At 42.6% G+C, this 20,921-nt stretch overlaps 1 protein-coding gene across 6 annotated transcripts in view; it reads right to left on the bottom strand.

The window, feature by feature from the left end:
- Positions 1-20,496, bottom strand: part of PPP3CA (protein phosphatase 3 catalytic subunit alpha) — a 200,651-nt gene extending 180,155 nt beyond the window's left edge. For 5 of the 6 annotated variants that reach the window (XM_035324046.1, XM_035324050.1, XM_035324048.1 and 2 more), the window contains exon 1: positions 18,091-18,178. In XM_035324046.1, coding sequence (XP_035179937.1) covers positions 18,091-18,163 — 73 coding nt within the window. In that variant the 5' untranslated portion in view covers positions 18,164-18,178. Of the gene's footprint in view, positions 1-18,090; positions 18,179-20,091 lie in introns of those variants that run through there. The other variant, XM_035324052.1, reaches the window with a different exon arrangement.
- Positions 20,497-20,921: the final 425 nt, after the last annotated feature.

Below are 20,921 nucleotides of genomic sequence, written 5' to 3'. Positions count from 1 at the left end.
ACAAAACTAGTGACAGCCCACCTCAGCTACAACATCCATAACAACCCTATTTTGCAGTGATCAAAATGCAAGCAGCCTCCTATGCAGTATTTGATCTGACTTTTTGTACGTGTTAGGACTCGGTGTTTTTCCAAAAGCCTCCTGGCACCAAAGCTCAGTGAATGCCAACCTGTCAACACACTTTGTTTTCATTGTGTTTCAGATCATGTCACAAATCAACACTGTTCAGTTAAGAATGAAAAAAAAAGCGAGAGACAAAGTGGAAGGAAAGATAAAATAGGACAGGGTTTCTTCTCTGGACAGTGCCACTCCTCTAAGCCAGCATCTCCAACCCACAGAATGATTTTTTCTGCAAACAGACCCAATGAATCTTGGTAGCCCTTTTCAGAAGTCACATACTTTACAAATAGCAATTTCAACTTCTGCTTGAAAAGCAAAACTCCTTTTTTTAAATTGTTGTCACCACCTCCCAAGGAAAAGATTAAAAAAAAGTTATTTATTAGTTGTCCTCCTTAATGCTGTAAATTGATTGCACTTACAAATCATAAGATTAGAGGAGCAGAGAGCAATATATGCTCTATGCACAGCTCTTCTATGAATTTGTTGTAGATTTTCTTAAGGGAGTAAAATCACCACAAGCGAGTCAGATTCTACAGAATAATCACTTTGCCTTAGGAAAAATCTATGTTTAAAAAAAGACCTTTCCCAAATTTTAAGAGCCTTTTCAGACAGCATCCGTTGTAATTAGTCACTGCTATATAAAAACAAAGTACCTATGAAAGACTGCAAACTATACTGGGATCTAACCAGTTTTCAAGGGCTGTGATACTCCATGTTTGGCTGAATGCCTAAGAACACATTCAAGGTCTGAGGAAATAAGTGATGCACACAGCCTTAAGATACAGCAAAGCCTTCGGGGAGTTAAGTGACTGCTCACCTGAGCTACTGCCTGAAGGAAACACTCTGCCGTTCAAACCTACTTCCCAGTGCCAGAGAGACTGGATTTGGACCAAGTTAAAGACATCAAAAACAAAAGCTGCTATGAAAAAAAAGTAACAGAGTCTAAATATACATTGTAAATCTTCAAATATTGTGCTGTGAGCAGCTCAACTGCTTTCCATCCTAAAATGTCAAGTAAAGTTAAAAAAAAGTAGAAAGATTCCTTTTTTTTCCTTTTAATTGGAATAAAAATTAAGTGTGACCATTCTGGAAAAGAGATTTGCTACTGAAAACACAAGGACACCTGAATGTATTTAAAGTCCAGGCTTCGCTGTAATAATTCAGACTCTCATTTAAAGATCAATCCTTGCTTCTGTTCTGGAATCCCGGCTGGGGAGAGCAGGACTGTGTTCCTAGAGGATAAAATATGTGCTTCGACTTAGGCAAGAGGCAAAGCAGGCATGTGCCAGACCAAACTGTTCTGTCACACAGGTAGCACCAGACACCACTATTTTGAGCAGTGTTGACACAACAGATTGGGGCATTGGGCTCCAACTCAGGAGAGGCCAAAACACTGTTGGTTTCCTGCAAGACCATGGGAAAGCCACTGAGCACATGTGGACCTGGAGATATAAGAATTTTTTCTGTGTTTCAGAGAAGGTAAAGAAAAACAAAACCAAAAAAAACAGCTTGCATATTAACAAGAGTACCAGCATAGCAAAATACAATTTATGTTGTCATTTCCTTTGATGTGACAATGTCACACAACAAACTCCAGTAACTAACATCATGTTTTCAGAACTTGCTGTGGATCCCAGCACACGTTACTCCCACCGAGGCCACCTGATCCATTTCTCCTTTCAGAAACTTGTATTGAGAACAGAAGGAGGATGCCAACATGTAATACAGTAGCTAGAAACAGAAAAATATAACTTTCCCCCTTCTCGCTGGGCTTAAAATGAAAACAAAAAAATAAATTGGTAGAGAACAAAACATTGTATTGTCTATTCGTTCCCCCCTCCACCTTTCTGAAGGTTCTCTCTCCATGCAGCACTTCTGTTAATCTCATGGTCCCCCCAATAAAACCCTAAAATGCCTGAAAACCTGAATAATACTCCATAAACAGATACAAAGAAAGATGCTCACAAGGAGTTATTTAAATATGTATTTGGACTTACAATATTTTAAATTAGGTCAAAATAACCAATGGCTATACAGGTAAGGTGAACCCTAATTACCTATTCCATGAGCAAATAACTTAACCACACAGGGATCAAGCAAATGAAAGACCAATAACAAAAAGGTCTGAGTAAGGTTAAACATCAGATATGTTTATAACACCTGGCTTTTTTTTTTTTTTAAACCCTTACAACAATTTCTGGTAGATTTATTGTAAGAAAAATAAAAGTCCGTATTGGATTGTATTCTGCACAAGAGGAAATTAAAAGTGATTTATGAGAAATCTTCCTGACTGTTTTACAAGGCATAGGAAGGAACAAAACCAAAAGAGAAGCTAAAGGAATATGACTGACCTCACTGAGATTTCCTCCTGGGAGAACTAGTGGGCTTGCTTCCACTATTCTTTAAGAAAACCTTGAGGTAGCTTATGTACATCACCATCAAAAGATGTTTTGGAGAAGGGACTAGACTGCTAAATAAAAAAACTGAAAACTGGCAAATTTCTCAGACAGAGGTCAAAAACCGTTAGGGAAGACTGACTCCACTGTCAGGCAGTGAAGACCAGGTGACTAAAGCAGACATAAAAAGAGAATCTCTGATGGAAGACAGAAGTTAGATCACTGTATATCCAGGCATGACTTGTTTCTATTTACACTTATCTTCTCTTCACTGTTTCTTCTTCTTGCATCATCCTTCTTGCCATAAAACCTGAGCTGAATTAAACAACAATCAGCATCTGCAAACTGATATCTAAACTCTTGGCCTTTCCACAGAGGGAGTGGCAAGCAAAAAGTGTGCTTCATTTGGGTAGGAGTTACACCAAAGCACCTAGATTTTATAAAGAAAATTGCTAGATTACATGAGAGAAGGGGAAGTCAAAGATAAACATGTCTTACACAGATAACACAGAGCTAGGACCACCCTTAATTCCAATGGAAAAAGAGGGACTTGGCTCCACAATTTCAGACTAAAAAAGAAAAAAAAAAAGGCAAAATCCATATCTTCTTGCTGTGGGTATTCCTCTTGTGCCAGAGGACTAAAACCACTTCCAAAAGCCTCATTTCAGAGCTCTACAATCCAGCAGTGTCTAAAAGATCCCCCAGCAAGGAGCAATCCAAGAGCAAAGTTTTGCCTATCGCTGGGTGGGCACATTCTTTCACACTGCCTCCTCCGGGGCAGAAAACAGATGCCTGGCAATCCAGTTACAGGAGAACATCATCTATTACTGCCACCAAATCCTCTCCAGTTTCATGCCCTGGACTCACTCCAAGATATGCCCAGTTTAAAATATGAGATTCAATTAAATGAGTTTGTAGGCAGGTTTTAGAAGGTTTTTCAGTGAACTTTGCCCTGCAGGCAAGAAAGATTACAGCTGTAATAGTTTTGGGCTACATTATTACTTCCCGTTGGACTGACTATCATGGTCTGAAACAAGAAGCTTAAGCTGCCTCTGTGAACAAAGGTTTTTCAGTCAGGTGTGACACCAACTGTTCACAGCTCAGACACAATGGAAAGGAGACATATCGGTCTGCCAAGCCCTGCACTGAAATTCCTCTGCATCCCGCACGGTAACACAGCCAGGCCCATAACCCATAGGTCGGCCCCAGCCACCTGAGGTGGCTGTCCAAGCACAGTCCTCACCAGCAAGGCAGGATTTATCCCCTGCTGCTCAATGCCCTTCATTGGATCCACAAAAAGGTTTGAGTCTCTTGACAGGGAACTCCCTGGTACAGAGCTTGGCAGCTTCAGGAGGTGCTTGAGGGGGTTTGAGGCCTGTAAGAAAGCTTCAGGCTTTGCACAGTTGCTCCTTCCTCCCACCTACTTCAGCAGGAAATCTTTTAAGTGTCTACATGGCAAACTTCAGCCAGGAGGCCAAGGAGTTTGTATTTGATTCATTTTGCCAAACACCTTAAAAAAAACAAAACAAAACAAAACAAAAATCTACTGTAAGAGACAAACCAGGAAGTAGACTCGAAAGGCAAAAATATTTAAGAATGCTACAGCGTGTGTATATGTAAGAAGTCTTACAGTAACCACAGTACTGTAAATATTTCAAGTACCCTGATTACAGAAGTTGACAACATGCATTCCAGTCATCAGTTTTCTTGTTCAAGAAGAAGGTTACAACATTAGACAGGCCATATTAACAGAGGCTTTATATCAGCAAGGTCACTACAGCAAGAAAACATCCTCTTTTTCATCAAGTCCAAATTTGCATACAAAGAAAAGAGATCCTGTACAGCTGTACACAATTTTGTTTGGTTGGTTTTAGATTGCTTTGTTGTTGTTGTTAAAAGGAATCAAAGGCATTCATTTGGGTTAACTCGGGAACAAAAATCACTCATTTTCAGTAGGATTTATCAGCCTGAGACTTGAGTCTTTTCTGAGGTGAAAAAGGCAAGTATTTTTCTAAAGTGTTAAGGTCAAAATCTAGCTAGTATACAGCACAAAGCATTAACGCAGTTGCCTCTGTGAGACCTCCCAGGCCACACAACTACCCCATCACTTCCCCATCTAAACTGGAAGTCAAAGGTGGGTTATCAGTAGGAAGCCTTTAACACTTACCTCTCCCTTACACACTGGTTTGGTTCTGGTTAAGAGCACCTGCTCCTCTCACTACACCACCAGTACATGAGAAGTGCATTCACGTGCACTGACCTAGGATGCTGTTCTACCAGAAACGCACCAGTAACATGACTGAATTTGCAGCTCAGTAGGAACAGGTTGGAAGTTTGCTATTTCCAGTTTTGAAGTAAAGGTCTGAATCACCTGCTAATATCAGTAACAGCTTTGTACTGTACTACAGTACTGCCAGGTACAAACACATAACCTATGTGGACCTGTTTTCTTTTTCAGATACCTTTCAGAAGAAACCAGCCACTCAACAGAGACTTCTACAATGCAATATAGATGCGCACACATGAATAAATAACCCTGCTCCCCAGTCCATTTATCATACTCAGCACTTCTCACTAGCGAAGGTCACATCAAATGAAAAGATTTCTCCTTTGAACTACTCACACGTAAAGTTGTCTCTAAATAGCACAGTCCCAAACTAGAGTGTTCCAGGGTGAGCCAGTACAGAAGTAACTTTCTTCTTTTTTAATCCAAAATATGCAGAGTCTCCTAGGCTTGCAGGAAATATTTACAATGTTATTAGCATTTGCAGATGGAAGGCATAAGGATAACCTTGTGACAAGGGCTGCTGAAGACAAGGAAAGGTAATTCAAACGCCACTTGTGTTTTTCCCTAGCTCTGAGCGGTATCCTCTCTGACCGCTGCTGAGCACTGCGCCAGCAATAAATTCAGCCTGCTCTTTCCCAGCCTCCTACAGCACTCAAAGTTTCAGAACTAATCCAGCCTGCTCTTCCCTGGATCCCCTGCCTACCGAAACTTCCAGAAGACTCATCCCTCAGTAAATGAGTCTGACAAATCTTGGCAGATGCTCAACAACAAATACGATTTTGCAGGTCCAGAAGGTGCAAAAAAAAAAAAAAAAAAAAAAAAAAGCATTTCTTTCAGCAAGGACTCCTGTAATGAAATGGTTGCCATATATTATTCCCATGTTTATAGACTACAGTTTAGAAATGCACCATGTTGATTTTTTATTTTAAATAAGAAAAGCTTTTTTTTTTTTAAAGACTGATGCTCAGGAGGCAAGGAGAACACCTTGAAATGAACAGTTTTCACCAAAATAATCCATGACACTAGATTAAAAAAAAAATCAGGCTAAGGTGATTCATTCTGTAGTTAAAACGCAGTTGTGAAAGGATTTTGTAGCACTGTCTGGCTAGACACGCCATCTGATCTCAGTGACTTTTCACGTTCACTCAGCTGCTGTGCGCATTAGAAGAATTATTACTGCCACCAACTATTTTCTTTGAACAAAGACAAAACCTTGCATCTTTGAAGACAGGTTTTTCTCTGCTAAACCTTGAGGGAGGCAGTTAAAATCCTAGCCCTGTATCAAGGCACAGGAAGAATCCACTGCCCTTTATTTTTGGGGAATCACTATGGAACCGGGGTTTGTCTCTGCAGAACAGTGTTATGTTAACACTTCAGGCAACAATTTTGGAAGCCCTGCAAAACTCTGGTGAATTTTTAATACTTGCTGATACAATTACTTATCTGAAGGAGTTGCTTTATAGTTTCAGATTAAAAAGGGCACAAGTTGAAGTCAGATTTTAATCTTGCCCGATATATATATATATCACCGCATCAGGATACAGATCAGTTCACTCGAGAAGTTTTTCATGACTATAACCCACAGAAACAATTTCCTCCAGTAAAATATTTGTGACTATGACAGGTACCCACTTTGATAACAAGCCTTCTCTTGGCACGGCCTCTACCTCAACAAAAGAAGAGGGCATAACTGTCAAAGCAATTTAGGAAGAAATGCCTTGCAGCATGGCTAGAAGAAAGACTACTGGAACATCCATTCATGCTTATGGTAAACGTGTATATACTATTAACAGCACCTGATGGTTGTCGGGCTTTTTGTTTTGCTTTTCATTTCCACCCATGCAAAGCACCTCCTGCAGTACCTGTGTTCAACCTATTACCTTTTTGATTTGTTCAACAAGTACCTTTACAGCAACTCTTAACATCCTGAATCCCTCTTTGGAGACCAGAAGATTCCCCATAGCAATGACTCTTCTGACATACACTTTTCTAATAACAAATTCCTAGGCCAAAGGCATATTGGCTGAACTAGCAAATCCTTTGCTGGTTCTTGTTCTGTATGTTGCAAAGACAGTTAACGTATTTAAACTTATTTCACATGTTGTCCCATGTCTTACTACACAGTATGATCTATATGAGCACTGAGGCAATTCTCACTTCAAATTACAATATCTGAATGCCTATCATTTTCTTCCAATACATCTATCTAGTCAACTGAACAACGCGAGGAAGCCATGTTTTCACTACAAAAAAAAAAAGGCCATTATCCAGATTAATTACTGCAAAGGTGATTCCACGTAGAGAACTTGCTCAGAACTTCTACAAGGGTAGTACCAGTAATTTCACTTATCGCAGGTTTGATTTTACGTTTATACATACGGTACTCAGGTGTTTCCTAACTAGCCCTGCATGGCAACATGTACTTTCACAGGGAAGTAAAAAAGCATGAGGAAGCAGCAAAGAGAACTTCAGATCTGAAAGACAAAGCCTTTTTCGTTATTACAATATTCAAAGCTTTTTAACTGATTGACAGCAATCTCAGTTTTAATCTTCATGGCATTATGAAATGATAAAATAAACCAGAGACTAGTAAAAGATAACTTCCATCCAGTAATTGAAAGAAAATGGACCTTTCTGGCCATCACGTCAGAAGCCTTGGTAATGACTATGAAAAAAATCACATAAAAGCTTTTTCGAACTTTTCTTCGAGTTGCCCAAAGCAAGCTACAGTGAGCATACTTCTTGTTTCCCCTTTTAAGTTACACAAAATGTTGGAGCTGTCAATGCTTAGAGAGTTCTGAAACTCAAAAGTGGTCTATGCAAGTGTTTTGCCAGCAATGCTACCATTTACATATGGATGTGTCAATTTCTGTAGAAACATGAAAATAAAATACGATTCCCCAATACATCGTATCTTGGTGTTATTTCAGATTTAGTATTTTATGGTGGATCCTCATAATCACACAAAGCATTCTTCCTGTAGAAGATCTTATTATCAGACACAGATGTTCATTTTTAAAGCAAGAAAGATTTCTCTATCTCATGTCTGGTCAAAAGGCCTGTGAACTGATAAACTGTGCTTCAATTATCCATTAAAAAGAGTTCAATGAAAGATGATCACAGAATCATTTAGGCTGGAAGGGGTCTCTGGAGGTCATCTGGTACAAGCCCCCTGCCCAAGCAAGGCCACCTGGAGGAGGCCACCCAGGACCACGTCCAGACAGCTTTTGAATATCACCAAGGATGGAGACTCTACATACAGCCTCTCCAGGCAACCTGTTTCTATGTTTGACAACCCTCTCAGTAACTCACAAAAGGTTTTCTTGGGTTCCCCCTGAGGCTTTTTTTTTTTTTTCCTCTCTCTAGGCCGGACAGCCCCAGCTCTCTCAGCAGACTACCCTCAGAAGAGAGATGCTCCAGTTGTCCTCAGTCATCCTTGTGGCCCATTGCTGGACTCTTTCCAGTAGCTCCACATCACTGGTGTACTGAGGAGCCCAGAACAGGACCCAGTACTCCAGGTGAGGCCTCACCCGTGCTAAGAAAAGAGAAGGATCACCTCCTTGACCTGCTGGCAACATGCCTCCTAATGCAGCCCAGGAGGCTGTTGGCAAATTCTCAAAGACTACCTTTAAAAAAATCCATCTATTTCAACTCCCACAAAGCCAGGGAAAAAAATAAGTCTAATACATATTCAGAAACCATAGCAACTGGATTATAACCAAAAAGATATCTGCAAAGTAACTTTCTGACTGGCAGTACTTCTACAGCTAGCCTAGGTTAAACAAACAATATTCTACAGTGAAGTACTGTCTGTGAAAATAGGATACAAGATGTGAAGCTAACATTTTGTACAAAAACACAGTTAAGACTTTGGTTAATAAGGGTGCTATCCCTCCTCTTGTGACATGGTGTGTGGTAAACAGGTACTGTTTACGTGTGAGATTGGTGCCACCTGGGATTCAGAGCTCTGGAGAAGCAGCGGTATCTTGTTAGAAAGTATGAGCACATGCTATTCTCTCGTGTGCAAGAACTTTACGTGTATAAATTCGCTTGCATTTACATTTAAATTTCACACAGGGACTGCCTGCTTTGACATTTCAAAAATCAAATGGTGAGTGAAATAACGTAGTCCTGCGTGTCCAGCTCTGGGCTCCCCACACCAAGCACTGCCATAGGTTGCCCAGACAGGTTCTGGAGTCTCCCTCCTTGGAGATACTGGATATGGTCCTGGGCAAGTAGGCCTATGTGCTTCAGCAGGGGCTTGGACATGATGACCCCCAGAGGTCCCTTCCAGCCTCAACTGTCCTGCGACTCTGGAGCTGTCAAAGCTCATGCCTTTTAGCTGCAAGTGAATGAGAAAAGAACTTTGATGTTAAGGATAAATTGTTAAAATTAAGGATATCTTGTTACCAAAAAACACCATACGCTCACACCTGCTAAGGTAGAAGACCACCCATAAGCTAAAGCTAGTCCCTCAACTGAATCGAATGCAGGCTGATCCCCATTTGTAACAAAGAACAATGTTTGTTTTTTTTTGTAGTTCACTATTCCTTCTCCTCCACCAAAAGTAACCTCATCTTGTACACTCAAAAGATACCATCTTAAAGTCACTTTCCCCTCTTTATTGCTGATAATGTGTGGACAAACAGCTTAAAATCTGTAACCAAATCTATAAACACTATCTCAGGAAACTTTTCTTCAGAGAAAAAAAAAAAAAAAAAGTTTCACCAAGTGCCTTTGCCAGTCCTCCCCTTGTTGGTTCAGCCCAGTTCCCTTGTGGTTTTACGGCAGAGCTTCCCGCCCTGCTGCACACAAACACCTCTAAAAATCCAAGATATTCACCTGAGCCAAAACAACTCATTAGGCAAAGCACTCCTAAAACAGCTCAGTGCTCTTGATTTCTAAGCAAGCTAGGAACCCCTGCATAATGCTTTGCTGCCCTCGCCCACTGCACTCTTCATTTCTGCTCCCCCATCTCCCCAACCGCATGTCCAACACACCTGATTAGGCTGCTGGCCTCCTTCCTAGGCAGGCAGCTGCTCACACCAGCCACCACCACCCTGCTTCCCCCTTTCCCTCCCCCCCTCCGCCCCCCATATCCTTATTTTTGTGCAGCTCAGAACTACAGGTCTCCCAACAAAGAAAATTACGTTTTACACACATCTGCTATATCCATCTTCAGTACTACCGCTGTGATTTTAATATTAGGACGTACTCTATTATGCCAGAAAAAACTGTTAAGCAAAGCAGACTACCTTTTATTTAAGGCAACCCAGATGCATTCACTACTAAAGAAAACTCATTTTCAAGTGAGCAGAACACAGGAGAGGAAAAAAAAAAAAAAAAAAAAAAAAAAACACTTCTATATAAGAATGTCTCCTATGTGTTTTTTCAGTGATAAACACATTCATACATGTATGGAAAATATTTTAGACAATTTCTGAAGACACAGCAACAAAAAACTATTGCTTGAGCTAAAGACCCACACAGACAACTCACTTTTTGCTTGCTAGATGACAGCACTGCAAATAGAAGCGTGCTTTGCTCAGTGTGAAAATAAGAGATAACGCTGTCCTGCCTAAGCCACATAAGGTCAGATATAACAACACAATCTACAGTGGACAGAAATCAGGCACTGAAAAGGAAGAGTAAAAGCAAAACTGTAAGTCACAGGATGACTACTTGATTCACAGTTTACTCAAGTTAATGAAAAGATTCCAACTCCTGCAGATTTCAGTGAGTTATGAAACAGGTCCTGCAAAGGGAAATGTTCCAAGTCACAAAGAGCAATGCGATATTCTGATACCTAATTGCCACCATTGCCTACGAAGAAATCCCTGGTGTAAAGTAGAGAACAAATACAATAATCTCGCTTTCTCATTTTAAAATGGCATGAAAGGAACAATAAAAAAAGTTATTGAAGAGAACTAGATTGTTCCCAGCTGTTATCATAAAATACTACAGCTGTTCGTGTCATTGTAGCTAATGACCAGTTGCACTTTTTCAAAGATTTTAACACAGTATGACCATTGTAATCTACATCAAACTGAAACTTGGCAAACATCACGGAAAAAAAAAAAGACCAAAAAAATATTTAAATTGCTGTGTTTGATGTTTTAGTTTTGTTTGTGGGTTTTTCAGTTGTTTTTCTGTGTGTGTGTTTGGGGGAATGGCTCCGAATTTTTGTCTGAATGGCTCTGCATTCAAATTGTCCATTATTTTAAACTCCTTAAAATATCACTGTAAATGAAAGGTATTTAATTATTAAAATTGTCTCTGCAGTAATAAAAGCAGAAATGAGCCAGAGATTTCCAAATTTGTTCCAAATTTGCTGAGTAGAACAATATCTCAAGTCCAAAGTGGATGATGAAACATCTTCTCTCCAAGGCCAGCAAGAGGGTGGGTTTCCCCATCAAGAAGCTTTTAATTGTTTTGTTAACTGTATATATGAACCAAATCAAATTTCCCATAAGGATTCAAACACACATGCAAAGAAAATGTGAAAATAGAAAAATAGAGAGATAGATGAAGAAAGAATTTTCAGAGACATCTCTCTACTGGAACATTACTCCTTGACAGATGGAGAAAAAGCTAGGGGAAAAGTATGTATGCCCACAAGAAAAAAATCTCTGCAGAACCTGGAATATACTATTTCAAGCAATTTCATGTAATTTCCAGAGAAAACACATTAGCATATGTTTCTCTCTAGCCATGTGCTTTCCCCTCCAAAATCACCCATATAGGATTATAGACCAGAAACACATCCCAAGCTCTTTTTCCCCTGTGCTGCTTTTTTTTTCCCTGTTACTAATAAAAACACTGATTTACTGAAGAAAACCAGCATTCACTTGGTTTCACCACCACATTTTCCATGTCAGAAACAATTCCAGAAGAACTCCAAACACTTCAGAAAGACTACCACACAACCCTACACGGCATATGTCCTTCTCCCTAGGAACTGATCTGGGATGTTATAACAAGTAACATACTACCACAGCAAAGAAACATAAAAAGCTCAAGAAGAAGAAAACCAAGGAGACAAGGAGCTGAGCCTCTTCTTCTTCCCTTGAGCTATTTATCTAGACCGCTAAATATTTATTTCAAAATGATGGGTAGTCCAAAACACGAACAGCTCAGGAACTTAGCTTTTATCTGGCCACACAATTACTTGGCTGTCACTATCAGTAAGAAAAAAAAAACATAACACGTGTATAACCTACCTTCAGGAGGACACTCACAAATGCTTAAATTAAAAATTAAGCCCTAGTCACACTAAATTAGGCCAGAAAACTGTAGTTGGGATTCTATTAATTAAGTCTATTGAACAATGCCCAGAGTGAGTGCTAAAGACTGTCTGCAACATCACATCTGCATAACCCATTATTAACACGTGTTATTTTCACCATTCCAATCACAAGGTCAAAATGTGCTTCCGTTCTTGTGGCAACACTGTGCAGGCTTGATATTTTTGTGTAATTGGCAAGAATCAGAGCCAACATTATAGCACAGTTTGCTCTGCAGGAGGTTAGTTATACTGATTTTATTGGTGAGAACTTCACCACCACAAAGAGCTAACTTGGCTTTAGGATTCTGAATAAATTCTCTGGTTAAATCTGTTGCCTTTTTTCCCCCCTACAGTCCATCAACTCCACACTGTGCAAGAGCTAGGACAACTCAAGGCCAACAACAATATGGTGCAACAGAACTCCTAAGCTGCATGTATCTAAAAGACTGCCTGGAGATAAAGACTATGGTGTAGAATACTAGCATTTTCATAGCAATACCTGCTTCATCCCATTGGAGAACTTCTTGATTTGGAAAACACCAAAATGCAAACTTCAATTATTTTATTAATCCATATATGCTTATCTGAAAAATGGAAAAACAGCTATCAGTACTGCTAAGGCTTAATGCAACTATATTTTAGAAGAGATTTTTCTTCTTTCTTTGCCACAAAGACTTTGCCGTAGAGATTAATCTCTATACAGACTAGGTACTATACCTTTAACGCTTTGACTTTAAGGTGGAGGCTTTGAAGTTCACTCACCCGTGATGAACTTCAGTTTTTTTCAAGGAAGCATTACCACCTTCATCATATCTTACCTCCCCTTGCTAATTAATTTCTGTGTCAGGCTGCAGAGACACCAAAGCATAAGTACTTACACTGCCTCTCATCCCAAATTAACTTAAACCACCAATGACCACACTAGCCCTCACATAACTTTCTGCAAGCTACATGAGTTAAAACCAGGAGTCATGCTGTGAGCTTTCAATGTTACTGCTAAGCAACCTGCAAGCAGCAGCTGAACTGCAACATACAGACATCCTTCTGGGACAAGTTGGGTAGAGCTTGAGTAGCACACTGATAGTGGAGCTAGTCACTGAAAAGAAAGCCACAGAGCCAGCAGCTGGCTGCAGAATTACAACAGAAGTCAGAGGAAGAGTCATAATACACTTCCCCTGTTCTCACACGCTTCCCCAGGCACCTACAGACGCATCAAAGGCAATACACTGTACCCAGTGAACCTCTTAACGTTAGGTAAAGTGCATCCCAACCACAAACAGGCAGCGCTTAAGCTGCTCAACATACGGTGCAATAGGAAGAAAAAATGAAGTTAAAAATAATATAAGAACAGAGTATGAACAGGAAAAGAAGGAGCACATGGAAACCTAAGAGGGAGAAAGTACTGAAAAAAAAATACTGAAAACAAAGGAAAACTGCAGTGGAAGTTCAGTATAGCACACCTTGATTTCTAAGTACAAAGTGGTTTAATTGTTAAGATTACTGTTAAGCAAAATGTTTTCCAACGCTTCATGAAAAACCCTATAAAAATCTACACCTTTAGCATGTGCAGCGTGGACACCCCACCCACAAACAACCAGGAATTAACTCCTAAATAAAAACATCACTTTCGACCTCTGGTGCCTTTCCACTCCACTCTTTCTCCTTTCCAGCTCCAAATACAAGCGCTATCAACTTGCAAATTGTGTTGGCATCATAATTAAAATCTTAAATACGACAGTCATGTTCTCCTCATACACCAGTGTTGCCATATCAACGTTAACATGCCTAACCTCACTAATAAAAATAGGCCTCATACTCAGCTTAAAACACATGGAAATGACTGTCAAAGAGATCCTACTCTGGGGGTGTTACTTCAGCAGTATTGGCTTTCTGGTGGGGGAGTAAAGTAGTTTGGATTTTTATCTTTAAAAATAAGATTCACCACCACGGCATCTATTGTCCCTGCTTCTCCATGTAGGCTCTTCCATCTCTTCCTCCATGCAAGGAATAAATAACCCGGAGGACATACCCGGGGTACACTGCTACATTTGCATCTAGAAGCCAAGCAGCAGATTATTCACCGAGCCCCGCTCCTACACAAACTAGGCCGCACGTACGCTAAAGTGTTTTTTAGAATCGGGATGATGCATTTCACTATTATCGACTGAGAAGCCATAAAATGATCTTTTATGGGGTAAAGTCAAGGTAAATGACTGATTAGCACAACAGGAAATGATTTAAGCATTCAGCAGAAGAAATGATATGTAATAGCAACTTGCATTTGACTCGTGAAACCACATATAAAAGAATATCAGAAGGCACCTTTTCATGAAGGTGATTTGAAGTGGCTTTTACTTCAGAAACTTGTGGCTTCTTTTATGGCATACTTGAGAAAATAAAAAAAGTGTAAAACAGTATCTTTGTGTCTTAAAATACTCTTAAGGGAGTGCTTTTCTCCATATTTTTTAAAGCTATAAAGGAGGAACTATCCCCCAACACCCTGCTGCTTCCACATCACTGGGAAGCCTTAAATGAACTAACATTCATACTTAATGAAATCTAAAATTGGGTTTTAGATTTACTTTAAAGTAGGAGCTGCCCAGCAAAACAGAAGGAGCTGAAGAAAGAGGATGAGTTTGGAATATACAAGCTACAATAAACAAATAAGCAACAAGCTGAGGTATTAACACTGCCCAAGATAAATTTCCTTAAGAAATACCAGGCGAGAAGAATCATGAGAGTTCTGGAAGACATGGAACTATAAAGAATAAAAAGAGTATCAGGTTGTATACTCAGAGATAAATATATTTTGTATTTTATCTTCCTGCCACAACCCGCACAGAAAAGCGAGCACAACCGTGCAGAATCTCTCATCTCTAAGTGGGATGCACGCAATGGGAGTAGATACCATTGAATTTGGAAATAGATAGCAGGGAGGAAACAACTGCCCTGTACAACATTCCCCTATGGAAAATTACCTCAACTGGCTCATATTTTCCACTTAAGTTAAACACTGATAACATCCAGCATGAACTCCTCTTTCAAGTTTCTCACCACCACCACCAGTGGTATCAAAAGCACCAGTCCTCTCGCTGGGCTCAGCCAGAAAGAGCACGTAACAGAAGACAGCTTTAGCCAACATGGAATTCAGAAACATAAAGGTTTTAAAACACACAGATAAGGTAGTTTGTTTCCCCCCTCGGCTCGTATCAGTCCAAAGCACGAGGAAAGTCTCTCACCTATGCAGTGCAACACGAATTGCGTAAGAAAGGTGTCTTCCAGTGCACGCATGGTTTTCCTTATGCAGTAAAAGACTTGTTTCAGTACAGTCTTATTTACAAAATTATCTTAATGAGTAAGAGGTACAGAGAGTTCACAAATCAAAATAAATCACCAGTTTAATTACACAAGCTCAACTGTTAAGCGCTGTACTTTGCTTTTATTTAGGTTTCTCATTACTATGTTCCCAATCCTTCACGACGAGTGCTGTACATTAGTCACACGTACACAGGTTCGCAAGGTGTCAAACACACACAGACTGCCATACCTAAGCAGCATCCGGCTGACAGAAACCATCAGTTTTACAAGCATTAACTGAGTTTGGACCGTGAGACACAAGAATATAGCAGTTACATGTAAGAAAATAAGCCGGCCTTGTTTTCATTTCTAAGTACCTGTAAGATAAGGACTAAGCGAGCACATCCACTCGTTTTCTGTCCTCAACTGCTTCTCCTACAGCTTGTTTCATGAACGTACTGGGAGGCCTTGCTTACAAAGGTAGCAAAGCCAAGGGGGGACCACCCTAAGAAGGGTGGCAAAAGGGGATGGGAAGCACACGGCTCAAGGTGGCTTCTCCACTCAGTAACATCCCTTAAACCCAGATGCAGGCTCCCTCTGAGTGCATTCTTAAGCATTACAAGGATAAATTAATTAAAACAAAAATAGAGTCAGTGTTCCTATGCCAATAGAAACCACTACAACACAACTCCATCCTTCACCTCACAAGGATCAGACAGATATTGAACTTTCAGCACCCTCAGAGGAGGGGCACAAAACAGTTTCATCTCCTGCCACTGGACAGCTGTAACTATTCAAGTAGCACCAGTCCTCAGCAGAGATTTCCTAATACTTAGGTTCACACCAGAATACATACCAAATGCACCAGCACTACTGACATTCAGGTGATTGCACGGAACTACCCAAAAAACACAGGACAGCCCAGCACTTGCAGGGTACATGCATGCCAGGAAAAAAATAAAATGTATTTGATTCACGGGAAGACAAAGGCAGGCTTCTACAGTACCCCTATAAAGACCAGCCTGGTTCACCAGCCTTTGGAGAGCTCATACAGGTCTCTCCTGGACTAATGGAAACCCTAAACTTCATGGCTAATTCCTATTATTGACGGCAATAAACACCAGTTTTATCTTTCATGAATCTGAAGTTAACACTGATGGCTAACATATCGATTGGGAACTGACATTCATATTATATTACAAACAACTGACAGCCTGAATGTTAGGAGATCGTTAACAACGACACAGTGGGAAATTCAGGGATAGCAGAGGCTGGTGTCTGGCGTTGTGGGGGGTGTCAGTTCTTGATATAACTGCGTGCACCTAAGCACACTATGCACAACAAGATTGCCAACACCAAGGATCACGAGCCATGGCAGCAGCCCATCTGAAGAGCTGAGATGGACAGATCCCATTAAAACTCCACTTTCCTTCAAAAGGGAAGGAAAAAAAAATCAAAATCAAAAGCACACAACCACCTGACCTGCACAGAAGAATCAATCACTGTACCTAGCTAACAGCACGATTTCCAGGAAATACTGCTTTGATTTCTTCATATGACTATTACGGCTCACTTTTGAAGTTTTGATTTAGGATTACTCTGCTTTAGAGCAGTATTTCTAGAAGGCAGTAACGCAACACTGAATATTTTGAGGAGGTCAAGTAATCTGATATGCAGCTTTTCCCTCCAGGTCAGTGGGGTTCATATCTTGCTAATGTCAGTAGTGACCAAAAGCTGTTGACATCAGACAGCTGTTCTGTGACCCACGAGGAATGAGCTAGTATTCTCAGTCCAGTTTTTCCTGGACAGGTATCCCCACCTTCACTAGCGCAACCGAGCCCACGCTCTGGCTCGCAGGTCTCAGGAGTTTAAAGCAGTATAGATAAGGAGTAGCTTTCTCAGTCCTGAAAGAGAACTAGAACTTGTAAACAGCTCTGTCCAGGTGAAGGCTGCATCATACCTCTAACAAAAAAGAAAGGAATTTCAGTCTGTAAATATGCCAAGTCAGCATTTGCTGCAACACTATATTGTCCTCAGCGTTGATCCTGCAAGCATTTGAATGTACAGGTCATCTTTGAATGGTCTGATAAGTGCAAGCAAGCATTGCTCCTCTACAGGATAAAATAAATAAACAAATAAATAAATCCACAGATGAAAGATGATTTGTCTAATTTTCATGACAATGTACATACTACATTAAGGAGAGCATAAAAATATTTTTTTTAAAAAAAAAAAGTACTACTCAAACTGTAACTGCATGCTGCAGGTTCACATACAGGAACCTCTTTCCCTTTAACTCCAATGAATACAATTTTGTCAGCTTTACCAAGAGTTAATTTGCTTCTGAAAACTTAACATGACACACAGACTTGAATTTCTTCTTTGCACCCCTCATTGCACAACCATCCCAGATCTGCAAATTTCACTCAATTTCACTGTCAGATGTAATCGTGCAGCAATGGCATAACAGAGGAGAGAGAGAAGACCAAAACCTTACAAGCATTAGGGACTCCTCAGCCATCTTCCCCTTCTCCCAGAAACACATTTTATTTTGGACTGCAAACAGTTTAAGCACAGTTCAGAAAATTCAATAAGCAATGCAAAATGAGGGTGAGATGCAGTTCTCGCCTACAGAAATATCCCACTCCTCGGTACGCTCGGTTGTTTCGGGCACTGAAAAAAACAAGGAGCCCACGAGAGCCCACCTGAGAGGCAGCAGGCAGCCACGAGCAACCTGCAGGCAGCTGCTGGAGCTGGAACCTCCCCGAGCGCACCCATCGTTGCGTAACGCTGCCTGGTCGGGGCTTTCACCGGCCAGCTCAGAACTGTTGTTAGAAGGAGACATCTCCTGTCATGCACCAGCAAATCGAAAGGGCTTAACGCACACACACACATAAATAAGTAAAAAAAAAAAAATGAACAAGGCAAACAACAACAACAACACAACCAACCGCACACATGCAGGTGGAGAAGAGCTTAAGCCAGAGCTGACATCCATATGCTACAAACATCTCCTTTCCAAATTAAGTTAAAATATCACATGAAATGAAACCTTAAAAAAATAAATAAAGTTGTTTTCACAGCTCTATCTCAGCACCATCAGAAAACCTGGTCTGCCTTGTATGGTATCAGTGCTCTCTGGCTATTTGCATGGGTGCTAACAAGGTGTTATTTCCTTTATTACTATTATTTCTTATTCATTTTAACATTGTAAGCCTATTCCAGTTGCTCACCTCAAGAAAGCACAAGTGACATCCCATGGAAAAGAAACAAGGCAACCTTTTCCTATCCCCATTATCACCACCAATTGTTTTCTTACTAGACTCCCTTACAGTCTATATGAAGGCAGCGTGGAGAGCCTGTGATACAGCAAAGAATAATCCTATTAAGAAATCAGTTTACCGAGTGCTACCCTCTTCAGGTACTATTTTAAGACCTTGAAAAGAACTCACTATTTAATAAAAAAATGAGCCAACTAAACAAATCTTCATGTGACACAGTGACACAAGACAACAGTTACCAGCGGAGATGAAGAGACACCCAAGCAGCATTTGGGTTTTGTTCAATACTTTCTCAGTTTAACAAAGTCAATTTCTAATTGCATTATAAAATTATTTATGCAATACTGCTGAGTTTTCTAAGAAAATGGTGCTTTGAGATATTACAAACATATTAGCATGTGTAAAAAAGAAATGCAAAAGCGTGGTTGCTGACAAAACCCATTAAGATGCAAACCACTGGGGGGTTTGTCAATATGGAGATAGCAGTTCCAATTCTGCAGCAATTCTTACTCATGCTGAACACCTACTTCAGTCAAAGGAAGTTCTGTCACACACGAGATCAGGACGTTTGGTCATGTGTCAGGAACAAGGCAGATTTTAAAACAAGTCCAAAAAAAAAAAAAAAAAAAGGGCAGCCACCCTGTAACGGCGATGAAGCCTTCCCTATAGGGCTTCGTGTGCCTGGAGAGGATCTGCATCAGCTAAACAGAGCTGCTTCAGGTCTCTGAAGCCTGCTTCTGGCGTGATATAACTGATTGTTATAAATATTCCGGGTATTAGAAGATAAATTTCCAAGCCACTTGAAAAAAAAAAAAAAAAAACGTGTCATGGTTGCAATTGCATTTCTTACGACATCTGCAAGTCCATTTGGAGGAAAAAGGGTAAGAAAAAAAAAAAAAAACAACACGGGGGGGGGGGGGGGGAAGGCAATAGGAAGCGTAAATATAAACCCCCAAATAATAACACGCTCAGTAATATTTACACGGAAGGTTTGGCTTTGGCTCGTGGAAATGGGGAAGCGCCGATGTGCCGGGGCCGCCTTCCCTCCCAGCCCCGCGGGCCGGGGGTGGCTGCGGGCTGCCGGGGGCTGCGGGCTGCCCGGCACGGCGCTGCGAGCACAGCCTCCGCACCGGGGGATACCCTCGCCGAGGAGCCCTCGGTGGCCGAACCGGGAGGAGGAGGAGGAGGAGGAGGAGGAAGGGGGATGCCCGGCGGAGCTCCCCCTCGCTCTGCAGCCAGCCCTGCGCAGCCTGGGCGAGGAGCGGGGGGGCCGCGCTGCAGCGGGGGGACCCCCCCGGCCCCAAACGCCGTGCTGAGCCCCCTCCCCCGACCCCAACCCGCGGGGTGAGCCCCCCCGCACGCCCCCGACCCCCGCGGCGAGCCTCCCAAGCGGCGGGGAGGGCGATACCCCGTGGCGGCACCCACCTTTCACCACCCTGTCCGTCGTCGACAGCTTGGGGTCGGTGGCCTTGTGCTCCGACATGTCGGCCGGGCGGCGGCCGCCGCTGCGGGCAGGGCTCCGGCTCCTCCGAGGTGGCCCGAAGTTGCCGCGTCCCGCTGGGTCGGCGCTGCCTTCCTCCCTCCTCCTCCTCCTCCGACCTCCGGCGGCGGATTATCCCCCGCTCCCCGCTGCTGGAGGCGGCCGGCTTCTCCCCCCGCGCAGAACCAGACAAGTGTCAGCAGGCACCAGCGGCACCAGGCAGAGCCCCGAGCCGGCGGCGGCGGCCAGGTTGCAAACGCAGCAGCCCTGCGCTTCCTTCCTCCGCGGCGCAGCGCCGGCTCCTCCTCCTCCTCCTCCTCCTCCTCCTCCTTAAGGTCAGGATCCGTCTCCCCTCCCTCTCCGCCCGCCCGCCCGCCCGCCCCGCAGGCTCTCCGCGCTCAGCCTCTCCGCTCCCCGCAGCCCCGCTCCTCCGCTCCCCCCGGCCCCGCCGCTCCGGCCCCGGCTCCGGCCCCGGCCCCGGCCCCGCTGCCGGCTCCGCGCCGCCCTCCCGGCCCCGCTCCCCCCCGCGCCGCCATTGGCCGCGCCCCGCTGCCAGTCACTGTCAGGTAGCGCCTCCCGCCCGCCCACCGCGGGGCCGCCCAGGTGCGCCCCGGCCGGGGCCGCCGCCGCCTCACGGCCCTGCCGCAGCGCCCCGCAGCGGGGGCTCCGAGGGCTCGGTGTGGGGAGACCCCGCCGCCCCTGGCCCCTGGGGGTGTCCCAAAGGCAGGCTTCGTGCCTCTGCCGGCAACCCCCGGCCCCGCGGTGGGTGCCGCGT

This window comes from Oxyura jamaicensis, chromosome 4, assembly GCF_011077185.1.
Source record: "Oxyura jamaicensis isolate SHBP4307 breed ruddy duck chromosome 4, BPBGC_Ojam_1.0, whole genome shotgun sequence".
NCBI lineage: Eukaryota > Metazoa > Chordata > Aves > Anseriformes > Anatidae > Oxyura > Oxyura jamaicensis.
This window is presented reverse-complemented; position numbering and strand designations above follow the sequence as displayed.